The 20,584-nt window shown below is 41.1% G+C and overlaps 1 protein-coding gene across 4 annotated transcripts in view; it reads right to left on the reverse strand.

Annotated features, from left to right (window-relative positions):
• aus (argus) overlaps positions 1 to 20,164 on the reverse strand; it is a 33,897-nt gene extending 13,733 nt beyond the window's left edge. The window contains exons 1-4 of one of the 4 annotated variants that reach the window (XM_020958569.2): positions 18,731 to 20,164; positions 11,331 to 12,540; positions 6,539 to 6,686; positions 3,467 to 3,531 (exon numbers count right to left, since the gene is read on the reverse strand). In XM_020958569.2, coding sequence (XP_020814228.2) covers positions 3,467 to 3,531; positions 6,539 to 6,686; positions 11,331 to 12,540; positions 18,731 to 18,814 — 1,507 coding nt within the window. In that variant the 5' untranslated portion in view covers positions 18,815 to 20,164. Of the gene's footprint in view, positions 1 to 3,287; positions 3,532 to 6,538; positions 6,687 to 11,330; positions 12,541 to 18,730 lie in introns of all 4 variants that reach the window. The other 3 variants (XM_086831914.1, XM_086831913.1, XM_086831912.1) reach the window with 3 other exon arrangements.
• Between the last annotated feature and the right edge of the window lie 420 nt (positions 20,165 to 20,584).

The raw sequence follows: 20,584 nt of genomic DNA on the forward strand, positions 1-20,584 counted from the left end.
CAGTCAGACACTCAGTCGGACTGAAGCTCGGAAATATCAAGTGGAAAATATCAAATTGTGAAGCCAAAGGAGGAGCTGAAGCCGGAGCAGGAGCAGGAGCTGAAGCAGGAGCAGGAGCCAGAGCAGGAGCTGGAGACGGGTGGGCGTGGCTGAGCCCAGGACTGGCGTTTTTCAAACTGGCGAGGCCAACTGTCTGACTGCGCTGTGGGCCAAGAGAGCTCGCCACTTAAACTAATTTGATTTCTATTGAGGCAAACAAATAATAAATAATGAATTTACATTTCTATGCGTGTCCGGACGGATTCCGGATTCCGTTGCCATGACTGAGCACTGAAGTGAGTATGTAAGAAGGTCGAGGGTCGTTTGGGTGTTGGTACTTACTGACTGCTGCTGCATTATGTGCACCGAGCGTTCTATATCCTATATATTTCATCCATTCAAAGTCTTAATTGCGGCCCCTCACTTGGCTATTTCCACTGGTGGTAATTAGGTGCCGTCGGAGCCCTGGAGGAGGCTCGCTACCTGATTAAGAACTAAGCGGATTAAAGCAATTAGGAGCGAATTATGGATCCGAATAGAATGTGTTTTTGCGAGCGGTTTATACATTCAGAGAAGTATAAAATCGACACAAATAAGTTTGGATCCCTGCGAGACAATTGGGGGGAAAATGCTTTGGCACTTCGTACTCGCTGCTCGGTGTCAAGTTTCCAATTTCCATTTTCATTTACTCCGCCCTGCGCCCCCTCCGACCTATAAATAAATCATGGGCCAAAGTGGGCTGTGAATGTGAAACCCGATAAAGTGTAAAATACAAAACATAAAAAAAGTAGGAACAAACTTGGGCAATAATTCTACGGCTGCTCTTGAAAGTATGTACTAGAACTTATTGGAAATAGAATCCACTGGCTTTATCCCATGGTTATATGTACATAACCATATATCCCAGTGTGGTGCCCGCCGCGTCTGCCGTCAGAGATTTGAATGGGCCTGGGGAAATCGGGGGAAAACTGGTTCAAGACTTTACAATACTCGTACCTCTGTCCGGTGTGTGTTGTTGGTCTTTGGGTTATTTTGTCATGATTGGAGGTGAGAGATTTATTTACAGATGAGTGGATGGGTCGCATCTCTGGGTCGCAACTAAATACAAGTTTGTTTTGTAAATACAAAAGTGTGTGGGTGCTCATTTGGGGTTTGGTTGTCGGTTTTTTTGTTGTTTGCTATGCAGAACGAACTATACAAATGGGAACAAACGCGAAACGAACTGTACAAGAACTTATGTATTTAGCTGCGGCTGTTCAAAAATTTACGAAAAAAAAAACTTCAAATATGCAAATTTCAAAACCAAAATCCAATCAAATTTCTCATGTGTGTGTGCAAACACCTCGGTGTTCTTCAGTGTTTGTTATTATTCATCTCTCGATATTTGAATCAACCATGGCAAACAACACACACTCTTTACACACACACACACACGTGTTTTAACTTTGAATTGCTCCAAATTGATTTGTAGTTTTAGTTTTAGCTTTAGTTTTAGCTTTAGCTTGGGTTTTGGTTTTCGGTTTTTTAGTTGGTTTTTTGGAGAGTTCTTGTTGCTGTTGTTGTTGTTGAAAATGTTGAAGTAAGGAAAATATACATATCATATATAAATATTGAATAGAGTTTGCAAATATATATAGCTATATATTTAGATATATGTAATTGTTTCGTAATAAAAAATATATATGGAACAAACAATTCGTTATTATTATTGTTTTGTTTTTTTGCAGTCTCATGTCTCGTTTTTGTTTCGTTTATTGTAACTTTTTATATATTTACACAATTTGTTTTTCGATTTGTTTTTTAATTATTTACAGTTAAGGTAAAATGAAAAGAATGCACAGAACCAAAGAGGAAACCAAACTGAAAAAGAGATAAACGAAAAGTTGGTAACTAAAACTGGTTATAGTTTCCTGAAGAGCTGGCAAAGAATCGCAAGTTTCCGCAAAGAATCGATTTTAAATCGATCAACATCGATGCTTTACCAGCTCTACTTTCCTGTTTTACTTTTTCTCTTCCTTTCGATTCGATTGGATGGGGGATTTGCCTTTATTTCAGTTAGAATTTGAATTTGAATTAGAATTAGAATTAAAAAAGGCCGGGAAATTGATTTTCTTTCTAGCGACTAGACCTATGCACTTGCTGTGGCCCTCGATTTTCGGTTTCAGTTTCAGTTTGGCTTTAATTGGTTGCTCTGTTGGGACGGGTTAATCTGCTAATCCGCTAATACGCTTGAAAATCGCAACTAAGTGACTTAATTGGATTGACACTAACGTTAGGTATTAGGTAATATTAATAGTGGTGGTGGGTGGTACGAGTAGTTTAAGTTGTAACCTTTTTGCAGGATTATTTGCAACGTGTGTTGTTTTGTATTTAGGGGGAAATATACAGTTGATATTTTGATTATTGTTATCGGTTTTCTATTCGATTATATATATATTTTTTGCGGTTAGATATGTACTTCTTGTTGATTGATAGATTGAGTGGTTATTGCTTGATTGATTGATTGATTTGCTTGGTTGATTGCTTGATTAAAGTGAGGTGAGTTTCGAGATATACAGAGAGAGAGGTAGAGAGAGGACCCTTGCCATGACAAACGTAAATAAAGTAGATTTATTTTTTTATTCATTTCGTATGCAGAGTAATTGTTGTTTGAGACTATTTACAAGTTTGGTTTGGTTTGGTTTGGTTTCGTTTCTTTTTTTTTGTTTTTTGTATAATTAACAAAAGATTGCATTGAAAATCATACAAGAACTGAAACAAACTGAAATAAAGTTCGAATAAAACCAAAGAGATGTAAGAACTTAGAGTAAAGTACCGAAATAATTACTAATCAAAAACCTGCGTTTGTTTCGTGTGTGTTTTTTATATTTTATATATTTTTTCAAAAAAGATTAAAACGTGTTTCTTCATCTTTGCTTTTCAGTTGATCATTTTGGACGGAACGAAAAACTTTTGTATTCTCGTTTTGAGTGAAATGAAAATAGCGCTTAAATGATAAGGTTAGGTTAGTCATGTTGGTTAACTAAGGGAGCATTTCGAAATATATGTAATAATAACAATAATAATAGGTTCGAAAATCATACAGATAACTGGTATTTTGAGATAGCGAGTTAGGAGATAGAGTCTTTGTATTTATCATTTTTAGTTTGCTTGCTTTTTTTTTTTGGTTTTTTTTTTTGCTTATAACTTATTTTAGAGAGAGAGATAGATAGGATAGAGATATAGAGAAAAATATAAAGTTAATGCTTACAATCATTCATATCGTCATTGGATCTCATTATGTACTGATCCGATGAAGATAGTCTTGAATGCCCGTTCGTATTGGGATGAGCTCCCCCCCTATGATCACTTTGTTTATTAGAGCTACGCATCGCCAGTGCAGATGGGTTCGACTGATGCATATACATACTATCACCTTCGCACTCACTTTCTTTATATTGGAGCACATTTTTATGCTTCTCATAGATAACCAGGCAACGATGACATCCTTTCCTAAAAAAGTTTTTGGGTTGCAACGAAAAGTTTTGTATTTTTGGTATTTGGTATTTGGGTATAGTAGCTTGTAAATATGTTACGAGTAATAATGGTATGGCAATATTCATGTTTTTCTGTTTGGAATTTCAATTTTTTTCTTATTTCCTTTTTTTTTTGGTTTTTTGGTTCGGTGGTGGGGTTGTGTTTTTTGGCTTGTTTTTTGGGTTTCTTGGCGGCAATCGACAAATAAAACGGATGGTAACTAGGGCTAAGACTTTGGGCCAAGCATTCAGAAGGACCCACCTCCGTGTGTATTTTGTGTGTGTGAACGGAACGAAACGAAATATCTTATGTATATATACTATATACCGGGTGCAAACAAGGAGGAACACACACTGAGGGCGCAACCCCTTGGCCTATTTGAAGGAATTTTCGATTTACTCTGGCATAAAAATGATCCCAGAACAGGGCACAAAATCAAAGTTGAAAAGGTCCTGAAGGGACTCGAACCAGTTTGAGTTTGGCCACGATGTATATAGTAGTAATATATGTTATAGTTTCGATTGAAAAGCGATTACTAGGTTGATGTTTTATTTCGAGTTTGAGTAATTAAATGATCATCGAAAAGAACTCAAAGGACGTACACTTAAGAACGCAAGAAACTCACAAAATATATATATATATGTTGTTGAAAAGTGATGTAAAAATATTTGGAATACATATTTATTTGTATATATAAGTAGATAAAATATCAAAATAAATAGTTTCATTTTGGTTTTTTGTTTTGATTTTTATTTTTTTTTTTTTGTTATCATGGTGATATCAGGCTAGATGTAGGGGGTTCTGTTAATTTCTTAGTTTGTATAGATAGTAAAGGGGGACTCGATATGTTTACGATATTTATTATTGGTATACGACAAAAATTGGTACATAACGAATATGGAATAGGAAGCCAGAGGAGAGGGCGGATCAGGCTCAGGATTAAATACGAGCTGAGTCCCCGCCTTCGCCTTTGGCATCGCAGAGCAAAAAACGTCCAATAATATTTATGGAGAGTAAGGAAAAGCAGCGAAAAAATCAAAAAAGGAAACATTTTCACATTTCAGCTACAACGGAAAAACTTAGCTTACGTATAGGATTATTCATATGTTTATTAAATATTTATAAGCATAAACATGGCAAAACGCAAAAATTCAAAAATATAAACTTCACGTGGGTAACTCAATGTTTAGCATCCCTTTTGTTTTATTTTTATTTTGTGGGTTCTTTTTACTACTCTTTTTTCGCATTAAGAGAAGCAGCTTAAAAGGGTTTTAATTGTTTCTCTCATTGCTCTTTACGACCAAAAAGAAAATACATTCATACGAAAGGAAAACAAAGAAAAAAGGAAAAACGCCAGACCCAAGCTCAAAGGGAATGGCTGGAAAAGTAGTCGTAGAACAAAAAGCAATATTCTTTAAATTTCTTTGGCTTTCGTTTCGTATCGTTTGAAATGAAAAAAAGCATAAGGAAACAGCATCAAACACTGTTGCTAAGTAAGGTACAAAAAATAACAGAGAGTATGCAAAAGGCAGTTTTCTAAATTAAAAATACAATACGTGGAAAATACGTAGGAGTTTGATTTAGTTTTAGGCTTTTGTAGCCCCAGTAGTAGTATTAGCATTTACAACACAAACACATACACGGATATATCTATCGGGCGATATTCGGGGGGTGATGGGGACATATAGATAGATGGACAGATAAGATGACTGCTTTTTTGTCTCAGTACATGACTCGCTCTTGTCAAACATCCGAATTACGAGCAACGCGCCGCGCCGCCTCTAAGGTGGCGCCCCTCCATGTGAAAGGAGAGGATGGAGGACATGGCGGACCAGTGCGGCAAACAAAACCAGTTTCAAAGGCAAAAGTTAAGAAACAGCAGCAGCAGCAGTCGGAGGAGGAGGTGGAGGTGGAAGATGAGCAGCAGGAGCTGGAGCAGGAGGAGGAACAGCAGCTGGCAGGCCGCGCAACATCAACAACAGCGATAACGTTGACGACAGGTTTGACTGCTTGTGTAAGAGTGCATTGGTACACAGAAAAAAAAACTAGATACTTACTAGGGAGATAAATGTAGATTTAAGGCCTATTACTAAAACTACTTTTATTGATTATAAAAACTCTAAAAATGTTACTAACCATAGGTTATTCTTAGCAGTAAAATTTATCAAGCTAACAGTCTTCTTAACAGACTTTTCTTTATATATAGTGAAGGTTAGTTGTAACCGGAAGTTAAAAAATGTGTTCAAAAATTAGCATGATAGAGGTTTCTAGTGCTGAGCTAAAATTATCAGATAACCTCTTTATTGTTAAAATGAAGCTAAGACTAATCCGTAAGTTAAGAAAATTGCCTAGATATAATTAAGTTTCCAAAAACTCTTTAGGATAGGTTATTATGACATAATAGGTTTGAAATCCTTTAACGATTTAAGGGTTTATCCTATTCTTTTATTAAAAGATGCATAGAAATTTACGAAAGACTGTAACTGACTATAGTTTATCTCCGTGTACTATAACTATATACGGGTGAGTGTGTCTCCGCGTCTCCTTCGACATGGCTCACCCTTCGCTGTTGTCTCAGTCCTTCCACTCCACTCCATACCACTTTACCACCACTCATCCCACTGTGCTGAGCTGGCTCCTTTTTAATGAGGTTAGTGCTGCATTTTGCCGCTCATGCGGAGGGTCCTCCGCCTTACCTTAACACAGTTTACCGAACACACACACACCTTTTCCTCAGTCAGAAATGAAAACTTATTCAATTATAGGCACTCTTCGACTAAAGAAAGCGTCTTAAAAGAATATATATACATATATAAAGAGATGTGTGTGGCAAATGTAAACCAGAACATCTCATTTTCCACAGCCTCTGCCAGAAAACAAAATGTAAAAAAAAAGGTTATGGGTCGCGAGTATCGGGTTGAGATGTTAGCATATACATATTGTTGGCTGGCCTCGCAGGATAAGGAAAAGTGGTGGTACTTACTCGTCGACAATCAGATATTTGTTACCATCGGAGGCCGCACACCTGCCGCGATAGCTGAACTGTGAGCCCTTGATGTGTATGGATTGTTGATAGCCGGACAGGAACCAGGAGCCCTCCCATCGGGCCGGAAACGTGCAATTTGTGGGCGCTGCAAGCCAAAATACACAGAGTAATAATTTATTAATAAAAGACATAAGACCCCATTAATGCATTAAGATATTATATTCCAATTGCCTCCCCGTGGATGCGACCTCAATTGCGTACATTGTTCATTTAAGAGCCGCATAAAAGAGCAGCATTTAAAGTACACACTCGCTTATTGATAAATTTAGATTTGTTGATTTGCGCCAGGCCACCTTCCTGGGCTTCTTCGCTTCTAATTGTATTGTCAAGTTTTTTTTTTTTTGGTGGCAAGATTTGTGGCTTTTTAATTTGTAAATTGTTTCAATTATTATTATGATTGTATTTAAGTGCGTGCGCATAAGGGGCCGCAAATTTACGACCCGCCGTCAAGAGCGGGACATGGGTACGGGCTACGGATACGGATACGGATCCGCTTAAGGGAGGGCCAGGCGCATAAATAAGTTGAACAAGCCAGGCAACCGAAAACTGCTCGTAATAATAATAATGTCACACACAGACATGCTCACACACACACACACACACCCTCAGAGGAGGAAAACTACCAAAATGGCAATTGTGAATATTAAAAAAAAAAAAAAGAAATACAGAGAAAAAAGGAAACAGAGCCGAAATGGGAAAAGCGAAGCGGAGCCCAAGCCAAAGTATAGAGAAAGAAAGTTAGCTAACGGCATGCCACACTCACTCTCGCACACACACACACACACACACACACACCGGGGCATGAGTACTATATCCCATACAATGGGTATGGACCCTCAGATACATATAGAAAATGGTAAAACCACCCTCCAAGCCATACATACAGCTTAATGTTTGGGCACGATTGGCAGCGGCAGGGAGGAGTTGGCCCGGAGTTCGGGAGTTTGGGACAAGGGTGGTGGGCAGGAAGGCAGGAAGGCAGGAGCAGCGCCGATGGAGATGGAGATGGCAGCCGTCCTGATAGGAGTGGGAAGTGGCAAGTCGGAGACGGAGGACGAAGGACGGTCCGAGCACAGGCTATGCATTCAAATACAGAAAACTCGCAAGGAGAGACGAATGTGCGCACCCGAGCCAGAAACAGAAGCACAATCAAAGGCAAAGAGCCGCAGCACTGAGGGAAAATAAGGAGACTCAATATTAGCAACTAATTTTCGTAGAGTCCTTTATTTATTACCTCTTATCTTGGCTTTAGTAAAAACAAGTATAGCTCAAAGATTCTTGCAAACAAATCATTGCCTGCTTTTGAGGACTGCGTATAAGTAATATTAAAAGGATAAACTCAAAAAGCTCCTGTGAGGCTTAAAGTTGTCCTATAGAATTGAAATTTGATATAAAATTTTAATAAGAGTAATAAATAAAATGAGTGCTTATCCTTTGTTTTCCTATTTGCAGAATAACCTTCGGACGTAATCAGAAAATTGTGTATATAAGGATCCTAAAGTTATTCCTTTGACTTTTGAATTATTAAAAAAATTGTAATTAAATTATAAAATGAATAGTCCTAGTTTTTCAATGTGTATCAGCTACAACAACAAAGGGCAACGGCAACACGGTGCCATTCACACACACACACACACACACACCGTACTTACAGCGATACACATTTTATTTTATTATTCCTTTCCTTTCTTTTATTTTACTTGTTTCTCGTTGATTCCTCCATTTTTTTTCTTTTTTCGCTTTTTGTTTTTACATTTGCGGCAAACAAAAGGTACTCATGCGCAGGATCAGCGCAGCGCTCTGAACTTTGAGCCCCAACTGAGCCGCAGCTCAGACCGCCGACTATGGAGTCGAACGTATAGCCAAAGTTATGCTCCAGCTCCAGTCCAGCTCCGACTGTGTGTGTGTGTGTGTGTTGTTGTTTGTGTTTCCCAATGACTTGTGCTTTTTACGGGCCACATTCGTAGCCTGTCATAATGCGGCCCATACGCACAGCGGGCTTCCTTGTGTGAAAAGTGTAGCATACTTTGCCGGGCAGCCACCGCCCCGAACGAAGGTCCGGAAGCGGGAACGAAGCCGGAACAGACGAACGGCGAACAGCGAACAGCGAACAACGAACAGCAAACGGAGAGACCCGAAACCACCCCCCTGGCCTCGGTACACCCGACAAATAATTGTTTCGCCAATTTCAAGTACCGTGAATAATTTTCCAACATGATTCAATACTTTTGCCTGAGTGCCGCAGCGACTATTGTTGCTGCTGCTGCTGTCGTTGCTGCTGCTGCTGCTGCTGCTGTCGTTGCTGCTCCTGCTCCTGCTGCTAGCAATACAATCATCGCACGTTGCCCTTCGCCCTTAATTCGCTACCCCTGAAATATGCAGCAGGACAAGCATAAGTAAATACAAGCTAAAAGCAAATATACGACGACCACGACCACGACCACGACCGACTGCCAGGCAGACAGACAAGCGTACAAATGCGTATAGACAGTTGAAATGACGGACGCGGCACGGGGCTTTTCGGATATATTTTTGGTGTGTTTTTCGTTTGGATTAGAGTGGCTCAAAAGAAAAACAGAGCGGCGAAAAAAAAATATATACGAGTTTGGTGGGAGAAATGAACAAGCTTAGGCAGCAACAACAACAAAGCGAAAGCCAAAAAAAAAAAGAAAAGGGGGAAGGAAAATAAAATAAAATAAGCTCAAAGAGTTGTGCTCCTCACAATGGATCCCTATAAACTGACAGTAATCAGGTGCATTAATCAAAATAAGTCTCGGGGAGCTTTGTCAGCTGCACGGTAGAAGCTACATAAGAAATCTAAGGCGCCTCTCTTCCAATACTATGTCTACATGTGTTTGGAGCAGACAGAAACAAGAAAATGAAAATGTCAAACAAGAACTTTTTGAAACCATAGATAAATTACATTTAATGTTTTCCATGCTAGACTGCAGCTAATATTTTAGTTTATGATGAGAAGCAAGGAAATTTTATAATAATATAGCAAAAAATAGAATTTTAGTTTACTTTGTAAAGTTCAATAATTATTTTAGTTAGAATAAAACATATACTACAAATCTTTTTTGACTAGTGCAATAAATATAGATTTGAAACTTGCTCTAGAAATAAAGTAAATAAAGAAGAAAGAATATATTCTAAGGAGTTTCTTGCTACACCTTAATAAGTTCCTGATAGGGACAATGGTTGAACGTTTGTAGAAGCTGAAAGGACAATGATATCAAAAGGGAATTTCTTGATCCCGCACAGTCTCCTTGAGATATAAACTGAAGTATTAACCAGATTTCTGCCCTTTTCTAAACCAACCTAAGCTTGTCCTTTTTAGAGGAATGAAATTTGTACCAATTCATATAAAAATTTTCAAGAAAATTTACATCTTTCTTCGAGATGTACTCAATATCTGATATTATATCCTATTTCAAAATATAATAGTAAAACTTGTATCGATATATACCAGAAAAAAGGTAAGGACACTCGATAATCACATGTTGTCCTACAACTTTATGATATGCAATATAAGACCCCGTCATTAAAGAACACTTTTTGTCATCATTTTTGTTTTCTGCATTCAATTAAGATTGACAGCTAGACTATTTAAGACAATATTAATTGTTTAACTATGTGCTCTGTCATTTGGTGGTTGTATCCCCATCCCCCGCTCTGTTGTGACAAGCAATTTCCTATCGCCGGCAACGTGTACTTATCTTATCTACGATGATCTATAATGACAACTTCAACGCGCTAACAACTCCTTAACCCAATTATGCTGCCCACACTTGGTGGGTGTGCGCAATTTGAAGAGGTCGTTCGTTAGGAGCTTGAACCGGGGCAGATGTATGTATGTAGTATGTGTGGTTAGGGGAGCACTCCCTTTTCGAACATTACTGGACCGCCACCCCTATTGATGGGACGGACGAACACCACCCCGTACTCCATACAGACAGGCACTTATTGCCGCACATAGCTAAACTCAAAGAGCATGACGCTTTTCGCCTGCGAGACTCATTTGCGTTTCGGCCTCTGGTTCTGGGTCGGGGTCTGGATTTTGGATTTCGGACTTTCGTTTGCGTTTCGCATAGAGGGACAGCAGCTGTGTGTTGGAGGAGGATGAGGACGATGAGGCAGTGGGTTACCCAGGGGCGGGGCAACCAAAATGCTTTTGTCTAACTTGAGTGAATTATGGTCAGCGGTCGGTCGGTGGTCGGCGGTTGGCCCTGGCTCTGGCTCTGGCTCTGGCTGTTTGTTTCGGGCAATTTCCGTACAATTTGCCATTGCATGTTGCTCTGTCGGCTGTTGCTGCTTTTCTCCTCCTTGCTTGTTGTTTTTCATTGTTTTTCTCTGCTTTATTTTCTTTTTTTTTCGTTTTTGGGCAAATTCGCTCATGGTGAAACAGTTGAAACGCATTATACGAACGCAGATCTGCGGTCACAAACTACTTATGGATTCAATTGGGCATGACCAACAGTTGGGGGGTGAGTGAGTGGGTGTGGGAGGCACTGGCTCTGTCGGAGTTTTGGAAGGCAGAGGGATGAGCCGACGCCAGCTGACGCTCTGTTGCGAGTACAAATTATGCCGCAAAAATTAAATGAAATTGGGGACTTGGGGGGCGGAGAAGGTCCCAGCTTGAAGTACTTTCTTGGCGCTCCAAGTGAAATGATAAATTCTTATCATAGCGCTACTTATCGGGGAAAAGGGAAGGGATGCTTCTACTCACCATCTTGCCGACCGCCCCAGCCGCTGACGGACGTGGCCAAAAGCAGGATTAGTAGCGGTCCCAGCCAGCTTTTTGTCGATGTCATGGTGGTGGTGCTCCTACTCCTCCCACTTGTTTTCGCCGCTGGGAACATAGAGCTGCTGTTGCTGCTGCTGCTGTTGTTGGATTCAGAGTGGGAGTGATTGTGGGAGCGGGTCTTGTTTCCATTGCCCGGCAGCAGATGCTGCCACAAGAACATCAGCCACGTAATGCCGGAAAGTTGCGCGGCCTCTCCCCATCGTCGCTCCAGACTAATATCACCGTTATAGTTAAAGCACCTACATTCATCATACTCCTCCTCATCATCATGCGGCAATGCTGCGCCAGTTGTGCCCCTTGCCGTTGTCGTTGTTTGCGAACTGTGCTGCGCGTTGCTACCACCTCCTGGGTTGTGGGATGTTGTGGCTCCTATTGCCACAGCTCCTAGTAGTTCGGCTGCTGTCTCCATTGTTGTTGTTGTTGCTGCTGTTGTTGATGCTGGGCTAGTGCTGATTGGATTCACCTGGGCCAGCAGCGGTGATGCCGCAGACGCATGACTTGGTCGTTCGCGCCGCATTCGCTCACGTCGCCAGCATCGCTTGCCGCCGCATTTCAAGACACCGCCGGCAATGGCTACATCCGCGCCATCCTCGCCAGCAGCCATTGTGGGCATAACTAATTGCGACGTCTGCCGGAGATCGGTGCAGCTATGGCCCGCTGCGGCCGCGGGTAACTGAATACTCGCCTGCAGGAATTTACCAGTCCACAAGGAGGAGGTGGATGCCGAGGAGGACATTGTTGCCGCTGCAGGTCCTGTTGTGGTTGCTGCTGTAGTAGTTGTTGCCGGTGTCAACGTTGCCGCTGAAGCATGTTTATCATAATTTTTATGTTCCCAGCCGGTCGGACAGACGGAACAGCAGCTGCCGTGGCCCAATGTCTGGCCCTGACTCCGGCTTCGACTCTGGATCCTAGCACCGGCCGCAGGCACATGCTTACATGGATAGCAGAAAGGCGGTAAATAGATTAACGACGTTGTTCCTGCTCTCGTCTTGGATGTGGATGTGGACGTGGACGTGGACGTGAAGCTAGAGCTGGAGCTGGAGCCCGCTGTCCTTGCTGTCGCCTGCATCGGATGTTGATGCTCCTGCTCCTGCTGCTCCTGCTGCTCCTGCTGCTTCTGCTGCTTCGTGTCCTGTGGGGACAGAGACAAGAGTGGAATATTTTATTATTATAAAGCGCAAACACGCTGGCTGAGCCAAGTAAATATAAATAAGGTGGCGGGGCGAATTTGAATTTAAAATAAAGCGTCACCCCAAACACCGCACTCGCATATATAAATAATCCCACAAGATTCATTGTTCGGCAGTCGGCAGTCATCCGTCCGTCCACACGCACCAAATACAGTTTCTCACCCAAATATAAAAATAAAAATAAAAACTTCCTCGGCGGCGCATTAAAAAGCAATAAAAATAAATATGGTCTCTGGGAACCCGACGCTTCGATCGAAATAAAACCATCCAACGATGCGTAAATCAAAAATCACGCGCTATAAAAAAATTAGACAGAAATTTATACGCATCGATTTATGTGCGTCGTCTGCATAGCCATAGCCATCGTCACCGGCACCGCCCCCCATCCAATTTCCATTTCCATTGCCAGCATTTCCTCCGTTATAATCTTTTCCTGCATTTAGCGCCTCCAGCTAGGGGAAACCCCAATAGAAAGCACCAACCACTTGAGAGATTTCAGATTCCTCGCATGATCCCAGAGACCACCACCATCAAGTTAGAACTCTTAATTTCCATATCGCATGTGAGAGCTTTCCAAGCAAACAGACATATTTTTTTATAGTATATACATATATATTTTCCGATCGACGGCAACTTAATTGGTCACATTCATCGTTTGATGGGTTACCCGAAAATTATCTATTGAATTGAAATTAATTTTTGTGTCTGTCCCGTTTCATATGGCGCACCATAACCCATTGATAAATAACAAATTGACGAGTGTCGGTCAATAAATTTTCAAGGGTGTGAAGCTTTTTTTCATTAAGGAATTCTATTTTAATTGAATTTACTTAAGGAAACTTTGAAACGCATTAAAAATGGGGTACTTTTTTGAATCATTTGAGTTGATTTTTAGATAGGGAAAGTTGGTCGAGGAATATAATCATTTATTCATTAGATTTCTATTCAGTTTATTGGCTATGGAAATCTAAGGAACACAATTAGAACTTAAAAACTGGTTTAAGATTAGTAAAGAGCAAAGAAACTAACAAATAGAATAGAATGGAATACTTCAAAAGGTAGAAAAGATGTTATTTTCTTGTAATTTTCAATATATGATTGCATTTTTCATAGTTTTCTTCTGGTTCAGCGGCTTTTCTATTCGTAAGTGTAAAAAAAACCTATATCTACATAGATCTCATATCTTAATATAACCTATTGCATTATGTATTTACAATTGAAAGGAATTGAAATTCCCTTAACCTTCTTCCTGAACCCGAATTTAATATCTTGAACTAATTAGTCTTTGCCTTTTCAAAATTTCACAATCGATTATAAGGGCACACATCATAACTTCCTTATTACTTCAATGTAACATTCATGCCGTGTGAAGGTTGGAAAAATGAAAAGCTTTTTCCTCAACTCCCACTCCCACTCCCACTGCCACCGGCCATGTGTCATGCATTATGTCATGGAAGGAAGCGTCGTTCTACTCAGAAATTCAGCATGCTTCAAGGAATCTAAATCAAAATGGGGGAGGGACTTCCCCGTGGTCCCAGCTTGCGAGGCATAATGCAATTTTGATGTTGTGTAAGCGCTGCTCTTAGCCCATCATCTATGCTAATTAAGTTAATTAAAAAGTACCAGCAAAGTATTTGCACTTGGCCAACTTCACGTCATAATCAAAGTGGAGGCGGCGTCGCATCGAATGGAAAATGAAGCCCAAGTCATGTCAAATGCTCTTAAAAAGCCAGAGTCGCCCCATCTTTCCCTCAGACAGATACGGGAGAGATACTGGATATGACGATGACGATGCCCAAGTGAATTGGAGGTGGAGATAACTGGAGGCTGCTGCTGCCGGTGCTGCTGGAGATGACTATGTTGCCATCCTCCACACAGTGAAGTGTCTTTATTTAAAAAATGAACAGAGCGGAGACGAAAAAACGGGGCCAATTATAAGCTTCATCATTAATTTGAATAAAATTAATTCTACCAAAACACACACACACACACAGAGAGAGATGGGAAATGCCACAAAAGAAATGTGCCACAAAAAGAGAAATGTGTCCAACAAAAGGAGCTAAGGGCAAGGAGGAACAAGAAACGAACGTGGAACGGGGGCGGATGGAATGACAGCAGACGGTGGCAAATAAAACATTTAGGCGGAATTATAATTTTACTTTGCTTATTTATAATTTACGTTTTAAATGTGAAACACCTGACAGCTAAAGAGAATTTATGTTTGCATGTTTTCCATTAATTTATTTTTCCGAGGCGCACCCCAGCCAAGGAAACTGCCAAAGACTCCAGCCTCGAACTGCACGAAAATGCATAGCAGGAGGGACAGAGGGATGAGGGAGGGAAGGACGGGACAGGGACTTCGGGGTGTCAAAGGAGACCGAAGGAGACCCAAGGAGGAGCCAAAAGACGGCCACATTTCGCTATCACGTTTGGACTATAAAACAGGCCAGCCCGCGCCAGGCAACAAGGCAGCCCCCGAGCCGTGCTGATGATGTTGTTGATGACGTGGAGCGCCGCTGCATAGCAGCCGCCAAAAAATATAAAAAAATGGCAAACGGAGCAACCCAAGACACCCAAGTCCCAGTCAGGAAAGAAGGAGAAGCACTTCCACTAGGAAAAAATCAAGAAGATTGATAGGGAAAATGTATTATACTTGGCAAATTAATTACTATCAAGCCCAAGCCCAAGTGGGTTCAATTGTTTCAATATAACTGAAAGTTTATCGTTAGTTAAACTAAATACATTCTGTTTGTCACCCCATCAGCTTTCAAGATCTGTTTAAAAGTCAAGAACTTTAAATTTTAAAGAGGAAATATCAATATCATCTTATTGATATTCTCCCTACTCCATAAGTCTCAAACTATTGTCTATTTTCTTCGAGTGCACCAATGGCACAGACACAAAGACCCATGGAAGACGGAGTCGGAGACGTCTCGACGCAGTGCAAAAACTTGTCAAGTAAATATAAACGAAATATGTGGCACGGCACCCGGCCGGGTCCGTTTCGTTCCGTTCCGCCTCTACTTGCTTTATTTTATTCCCATTTTATTATTATTTTCACCAGGCCAAAAAGACGCAGCAGACGCCATAGCAGCAGCAGCAACAGCAGCAGCAGGAGCTACACCAGCAGCAGCACACATAAAAAATATTTTTATTCAACATTTTTATGATTTCCGTCTGGCTGCGACAGAGCGGCATGGGCACAAAAGAAACTTTTGCGAGCGGCACACGGTCCGTTCCGTTTCCCAAGCCAAGTCCAGGCCATCTCCTTCACCTGGTTTCAATTAAAAGACACTTTTCTTTTATGTGACGGCTTATTTCTCATTACGTTTGCCATGTTCCCTCTGTTTTTATTTTCATTGGAATCCGGTTCTAGGATGCCCGACCAATCCGCCGCCCAAGTCCAACCCCAAGACCAACCCCAACCCCAAGACCGAACCCGATTCCGAATCCGACCCCGGTTCGCAATTGAAATTGAAAAATTTTTTGCAACTACTGTGGGGTTGGCGGCTGGTGGTGTTGACGGCCGCTTTCTGCGTTTTCTGGAGGTTACGGAATGGATGGGATGCGTTCGCTCCCTTGTCTCACTTCATCAATCATTAATTTCGTTTATTTTTAGTGAAAATAATCACTTTGGGCAACATATGTGACCGAGCAGAGTTTCGCATGTGTTCGCTAGATTGGATGGGGTGGCATGGTGTGACGGTAAGACCATGACAAAGAGTCTGGAAGATGCGCATGGTCCAAAAACACACACCTCTGTGCAATTATCAAATGGACTGGGCCCCTTCTTACTTTGAGATTGGGTTGCGTGTTGCTCTCCTTTTGGTTAGGTTAATGTGTGTGAAATGACTTTATTGGTTTTTCAGGTGGTCTGGCCCCCGAGTAAATGATGGCCTTGGCTCATGCCACGCTCTATTATGGACACATGTGTCCCGGACTCTAAGGGTAGTCCTGGGGGGGGGGACTTAAGTGCGACTTGGATGGTATAATAAAGCAAGCAGTTTCTTAACCCCCTCATGGAATTACCCAAAGGCAAGGCGGAACAATTAGGCAGAACACAATTTGGTCAAATTGATCGATAATGTTAGGATACTAAAAAGGATATGGAAGTGCAAATATAAAGGTGATTTATAGACCGATTCTCTTAATGTCTGTAATTACAACAGACTATTCTAATTTGAGACTCAATCATATTCCCTTGGGTATTTAAATTTGACTTTTAGGTACAGAAATAAGTCGTCTATTCTTCATTGTTCATATAAGGCTTTCTTTAAGCAGTTTGCTATATCTTTCAAGATTTTGTTGCATATTTTTAAAATACTAAAGAGATTTTTATTAATTTTCAAAGCCTAAAACTGCTAAATAAGCTTTATTATCAATGAAGTCATACTTTCATCATTCTTGCTTTAAAAATTAACTTCCACTGATATTAATTGGAGCAACATTTACATATGTACACACATTTATAGTAAGTTAGTTGTCAGTTTAAGTATATTTATGACATTTTTATCTTTTTTTATACCCTTGTTTATGTGAGACATCTGTCTCGCTGAATCCCCAACGGTTGGCTGACTAGCTACTACCTTTCAGAACTTATCGTGCCTGTTGTCAACTTTTGCAACCGTGTCCACAGCCACTTCCATTGAAATACGTAAATCCTTATTCACTCCAATGACTAAGAGGCATTTCTTATCTGGGATTCGGATCAACGAACTAAGCAATAAATATAAATAGAGAATTTTCACATCGGGTGAGCTAACAACAACGAACGGCACACTCACACTTCACTTCCGAAACCCACACGCACCTCGAGGTGAATTAATCAACAACTCTGTAGCCGCAGCCGCAGCCGCAGCCGCAGCCGGAGCCGGGAACCGGAGTCGGAGTCAGAGTTACGTCTCATAGTAATTCCCCTAATGCAATACATTTCCGTTGTGCTGCGGGCTGTTATCTGGTTAAACCCGTGCTTATGCATCGATGTACCAACATGATTTCTATCTATGCGTCGATAACATAAATATGACGGCTGGTCAGGAGCTGCAACGGGGGAGAGATGGAGTGCAATTGCAGTGCGCGCACCTCATTGAACTTTTCAGACAAACACAATTTGTCCGATAAGGAAAAAAGCGTCTACACGACACCCTCGGAAAAACAAGGGGCGGGCGGAACTGGCACTGGCACTGGCACTGGCAGTGCCACAGTGTGGCACATGGCACAGGGGGCGGGGCAGTCGAACGGCGCGCGCACTAATGGCCACCATTAATAATTGAAAAACTGAAACAGTTGAGCATGTGAGCGCAACTGAAGGATGATGGCGCTACGTGGGGGGGCGACGGTGAGGACAGCTAGGTGGATGTGAGCTGGAGGTTGGGTTTCCCCACTTCGGTGGCGAGGGAGGCGAAGGGGGTGACAAAAATCTATAACCAAAAAAGTTATGAATAAGCGAACGACGAGTGGAGAGCAACGATGGCGAGTCTGTGCACGGAGCGGAAAAAATTATACTCGTGCTGGGAGATTACGTAGCTCTGATAATGACACGAAATTATACTACAAAGCAGGTTACTTTACCCACTTAAAATTAATTTTTGTAACTTTAACGATGCTTAAGTTGTTATTAATTTTAATTGATAACAAAGCTTTGAATTTTTATATAATTTTATGGGATTTGTTTAAGGTGCTCAGTTTGTTAGGTATGAATATATATTTTACGATCCCCAATTAATTTTCTGTAATTGATGTAAATATCTTTCAATAGTTTTTTAATGCCTTTCTAAGCTATTGAATTTTTAAAAGGAACGTTAAAATCAAAATGGAAATTAATCTAAAAATCTATAGCAGATTACGATACAAAATTTCATCACTTTTTTTCATCAGATTTAAGACTCTGTAGAGATAAAATCAACATCTAACACAGAAAAATTTAATATAGTTCAAGATTTGTCATTATGAACGCAAAGAATTTATTAAATTAAGATTAAAATAATCCCAAAACTATATCAGATTTTAGCATAAATTCCCAATAACATAAATTTGTTGGTATATCAAAATTTGATATATAAATATCTTTAAGATCTTTAAAACTATCTAGTAAAGTGAGATTTAAAAGATATTTGTTTTCGGTGTACAAACCTGTTCTATGCGTTCGTTGTTGTTGCTGTTGGGGCTCTCAATGTTGTTGCTGTATCTGCAGCTATAGTTGTAGTTGTAGTTCATGGCTAGCTGATGATGCTGCGGCGCTGCAGCGACGCTAACGCTGACGCTGACGTCGGCGTCGACGGCACGGCGACAATGTTGGAGCTGCTCTTCTTCTTTAGCGTTCTACCCGTTCTCCTGGTTTTACCCGTTCTTCGTGTTGTCTCCAACGAAAATGCAGTAAAAGGGGGAATCGCGTGCGAAACGCAGCCAACCAGCATTGGAAAATTTACAATTCGTTTTTGTTTCGTTTTTTTTTTCCTTTTGGGAGTTTCTGCCACTTCTGCTGGCTATATGGTGCTGCTGCTATGATTTTTCGTCCAATTTTCCGCTGCAGGGCAGCCAACAGAAAGCACACGAAACGAACCGAAACTGAGACTGAGACGATGGCGACGCCGTTGGTCGTGCGGTCGTGCTGTTCGCAATCGCAGAATCGGGGAAAATCGGGGGAAAAATATTGGAGCAAGGTGTTTCCAAACACACACACACACTCTCTCACACACAGCAGCTGCGGCGAAGTGGCGAATTCGCCTCGGTTCTGCGCAAATGCAAAAAATTTGGAGAGTCGAGCTAAAGTCGCAGCCTTCTCAGCATTGTTGTTGTTGCTGTTGTATGGCTCCACCACCGTTTGCACCGTTATATTGCGCCTGCCGCTTTGTTTGTGTTGGTAAGCCCTCCTCTCTCAGGGACTCTCTGGTCTCTCCGCCGTCCTCGCTCCCCACAGAGCCTCTGTGGCAATCCCCCCTCGGCAAGTTATTGGGGCTTAGTAGACACTTTTGCAGCAAACCAGACAAAGTCGTTGTATTTCTTACACATTTGATTGATATTAATTAATTGCGAATCAAGCTAGCGAGCCGCACTTTGGGCCGCGACACGCGAGACACACACACTCGCACAGCGCTCGTTCAAGGTATACACCAAATTCTGCACACGCACACGAACACTCAGCACTCAGTTTCTTTATGCTTTTTGCAGTTCTATTATTCCGTCTTATTAATTTCTCTCCAGAGCCTGGCAATTGGAATTTCGAACCGATTTTCACTTGGTCAGTAGTCGCGCTCGGCTCTTTGTTTTATTGAATTTTCACACAGCTCCACACACAGTTCGGGCGAGAGACGCTCGCTCTCGCGGACAGCAGCGGCAACGGCTAATGGGAGAGCGCTGAGCGCAGCAGCGAAAAGCCAGCTTCTGCTGCAATACACACCACCTACGAGCTAGGGAAATTGTATCTATGGGATGTGTGTATCTTCTACGCGGCACGCGCGATACGTCCGCACGGTTCAACTTTCGGAGAGAATTTGAAAGATACGTTTTTTGAGCCCTCGCGGAGAGTACCTCAAAGTGCGTCAGATACAAGTGACCCTCGCGCAGTGGTTCAGAAACGCCATGGAACTGCAAATAATGTACTAAAATATACCACAAAAGTGAAAAGGAATATTTCTCCGGTATGTGGCGCTAATGACGATATTACATTTTTTTAATCTGTCTTTTATTCGGTTAGATTGAACTATCTTATCATATATTATTACAAATATGCTGTGTGTGTTTTTTTAACAATTCAATTTGTCCATTTACTGTTGAAAAAATTGTTAATTGGTGGTCTTACTAAACTTCTATAATAAAAGATGTACCGATGTTTAATTCATACAATACAATGATCATTTTATAAAATATAAAACCTTTATTGCCTTACTATCTGTAATAATATTACCTATAGTAAACAAGGCAATATCATTCCACTTATTATTGTTTCCACAATTAATTATTAAAAGTATAAATAGTGGCCAAAAC

The sequence above is a fragment of the Drosophila serrata genome, unplaced genomic scaffold, assembly GCF_035046125.1.
Source record: "Drosophila serrata isolate PLE 108 unplaced genomic scaffold, ASM3504612v1 contig_241, whole genome shotgun sequence".
In the NCBI taxonomy this organism is placed as follows: Eukaryota; Metazoa; Arthropoda; class Insecta; order Diptera; family Drosophilidae; genus Drosophila; species Drosophila serrata.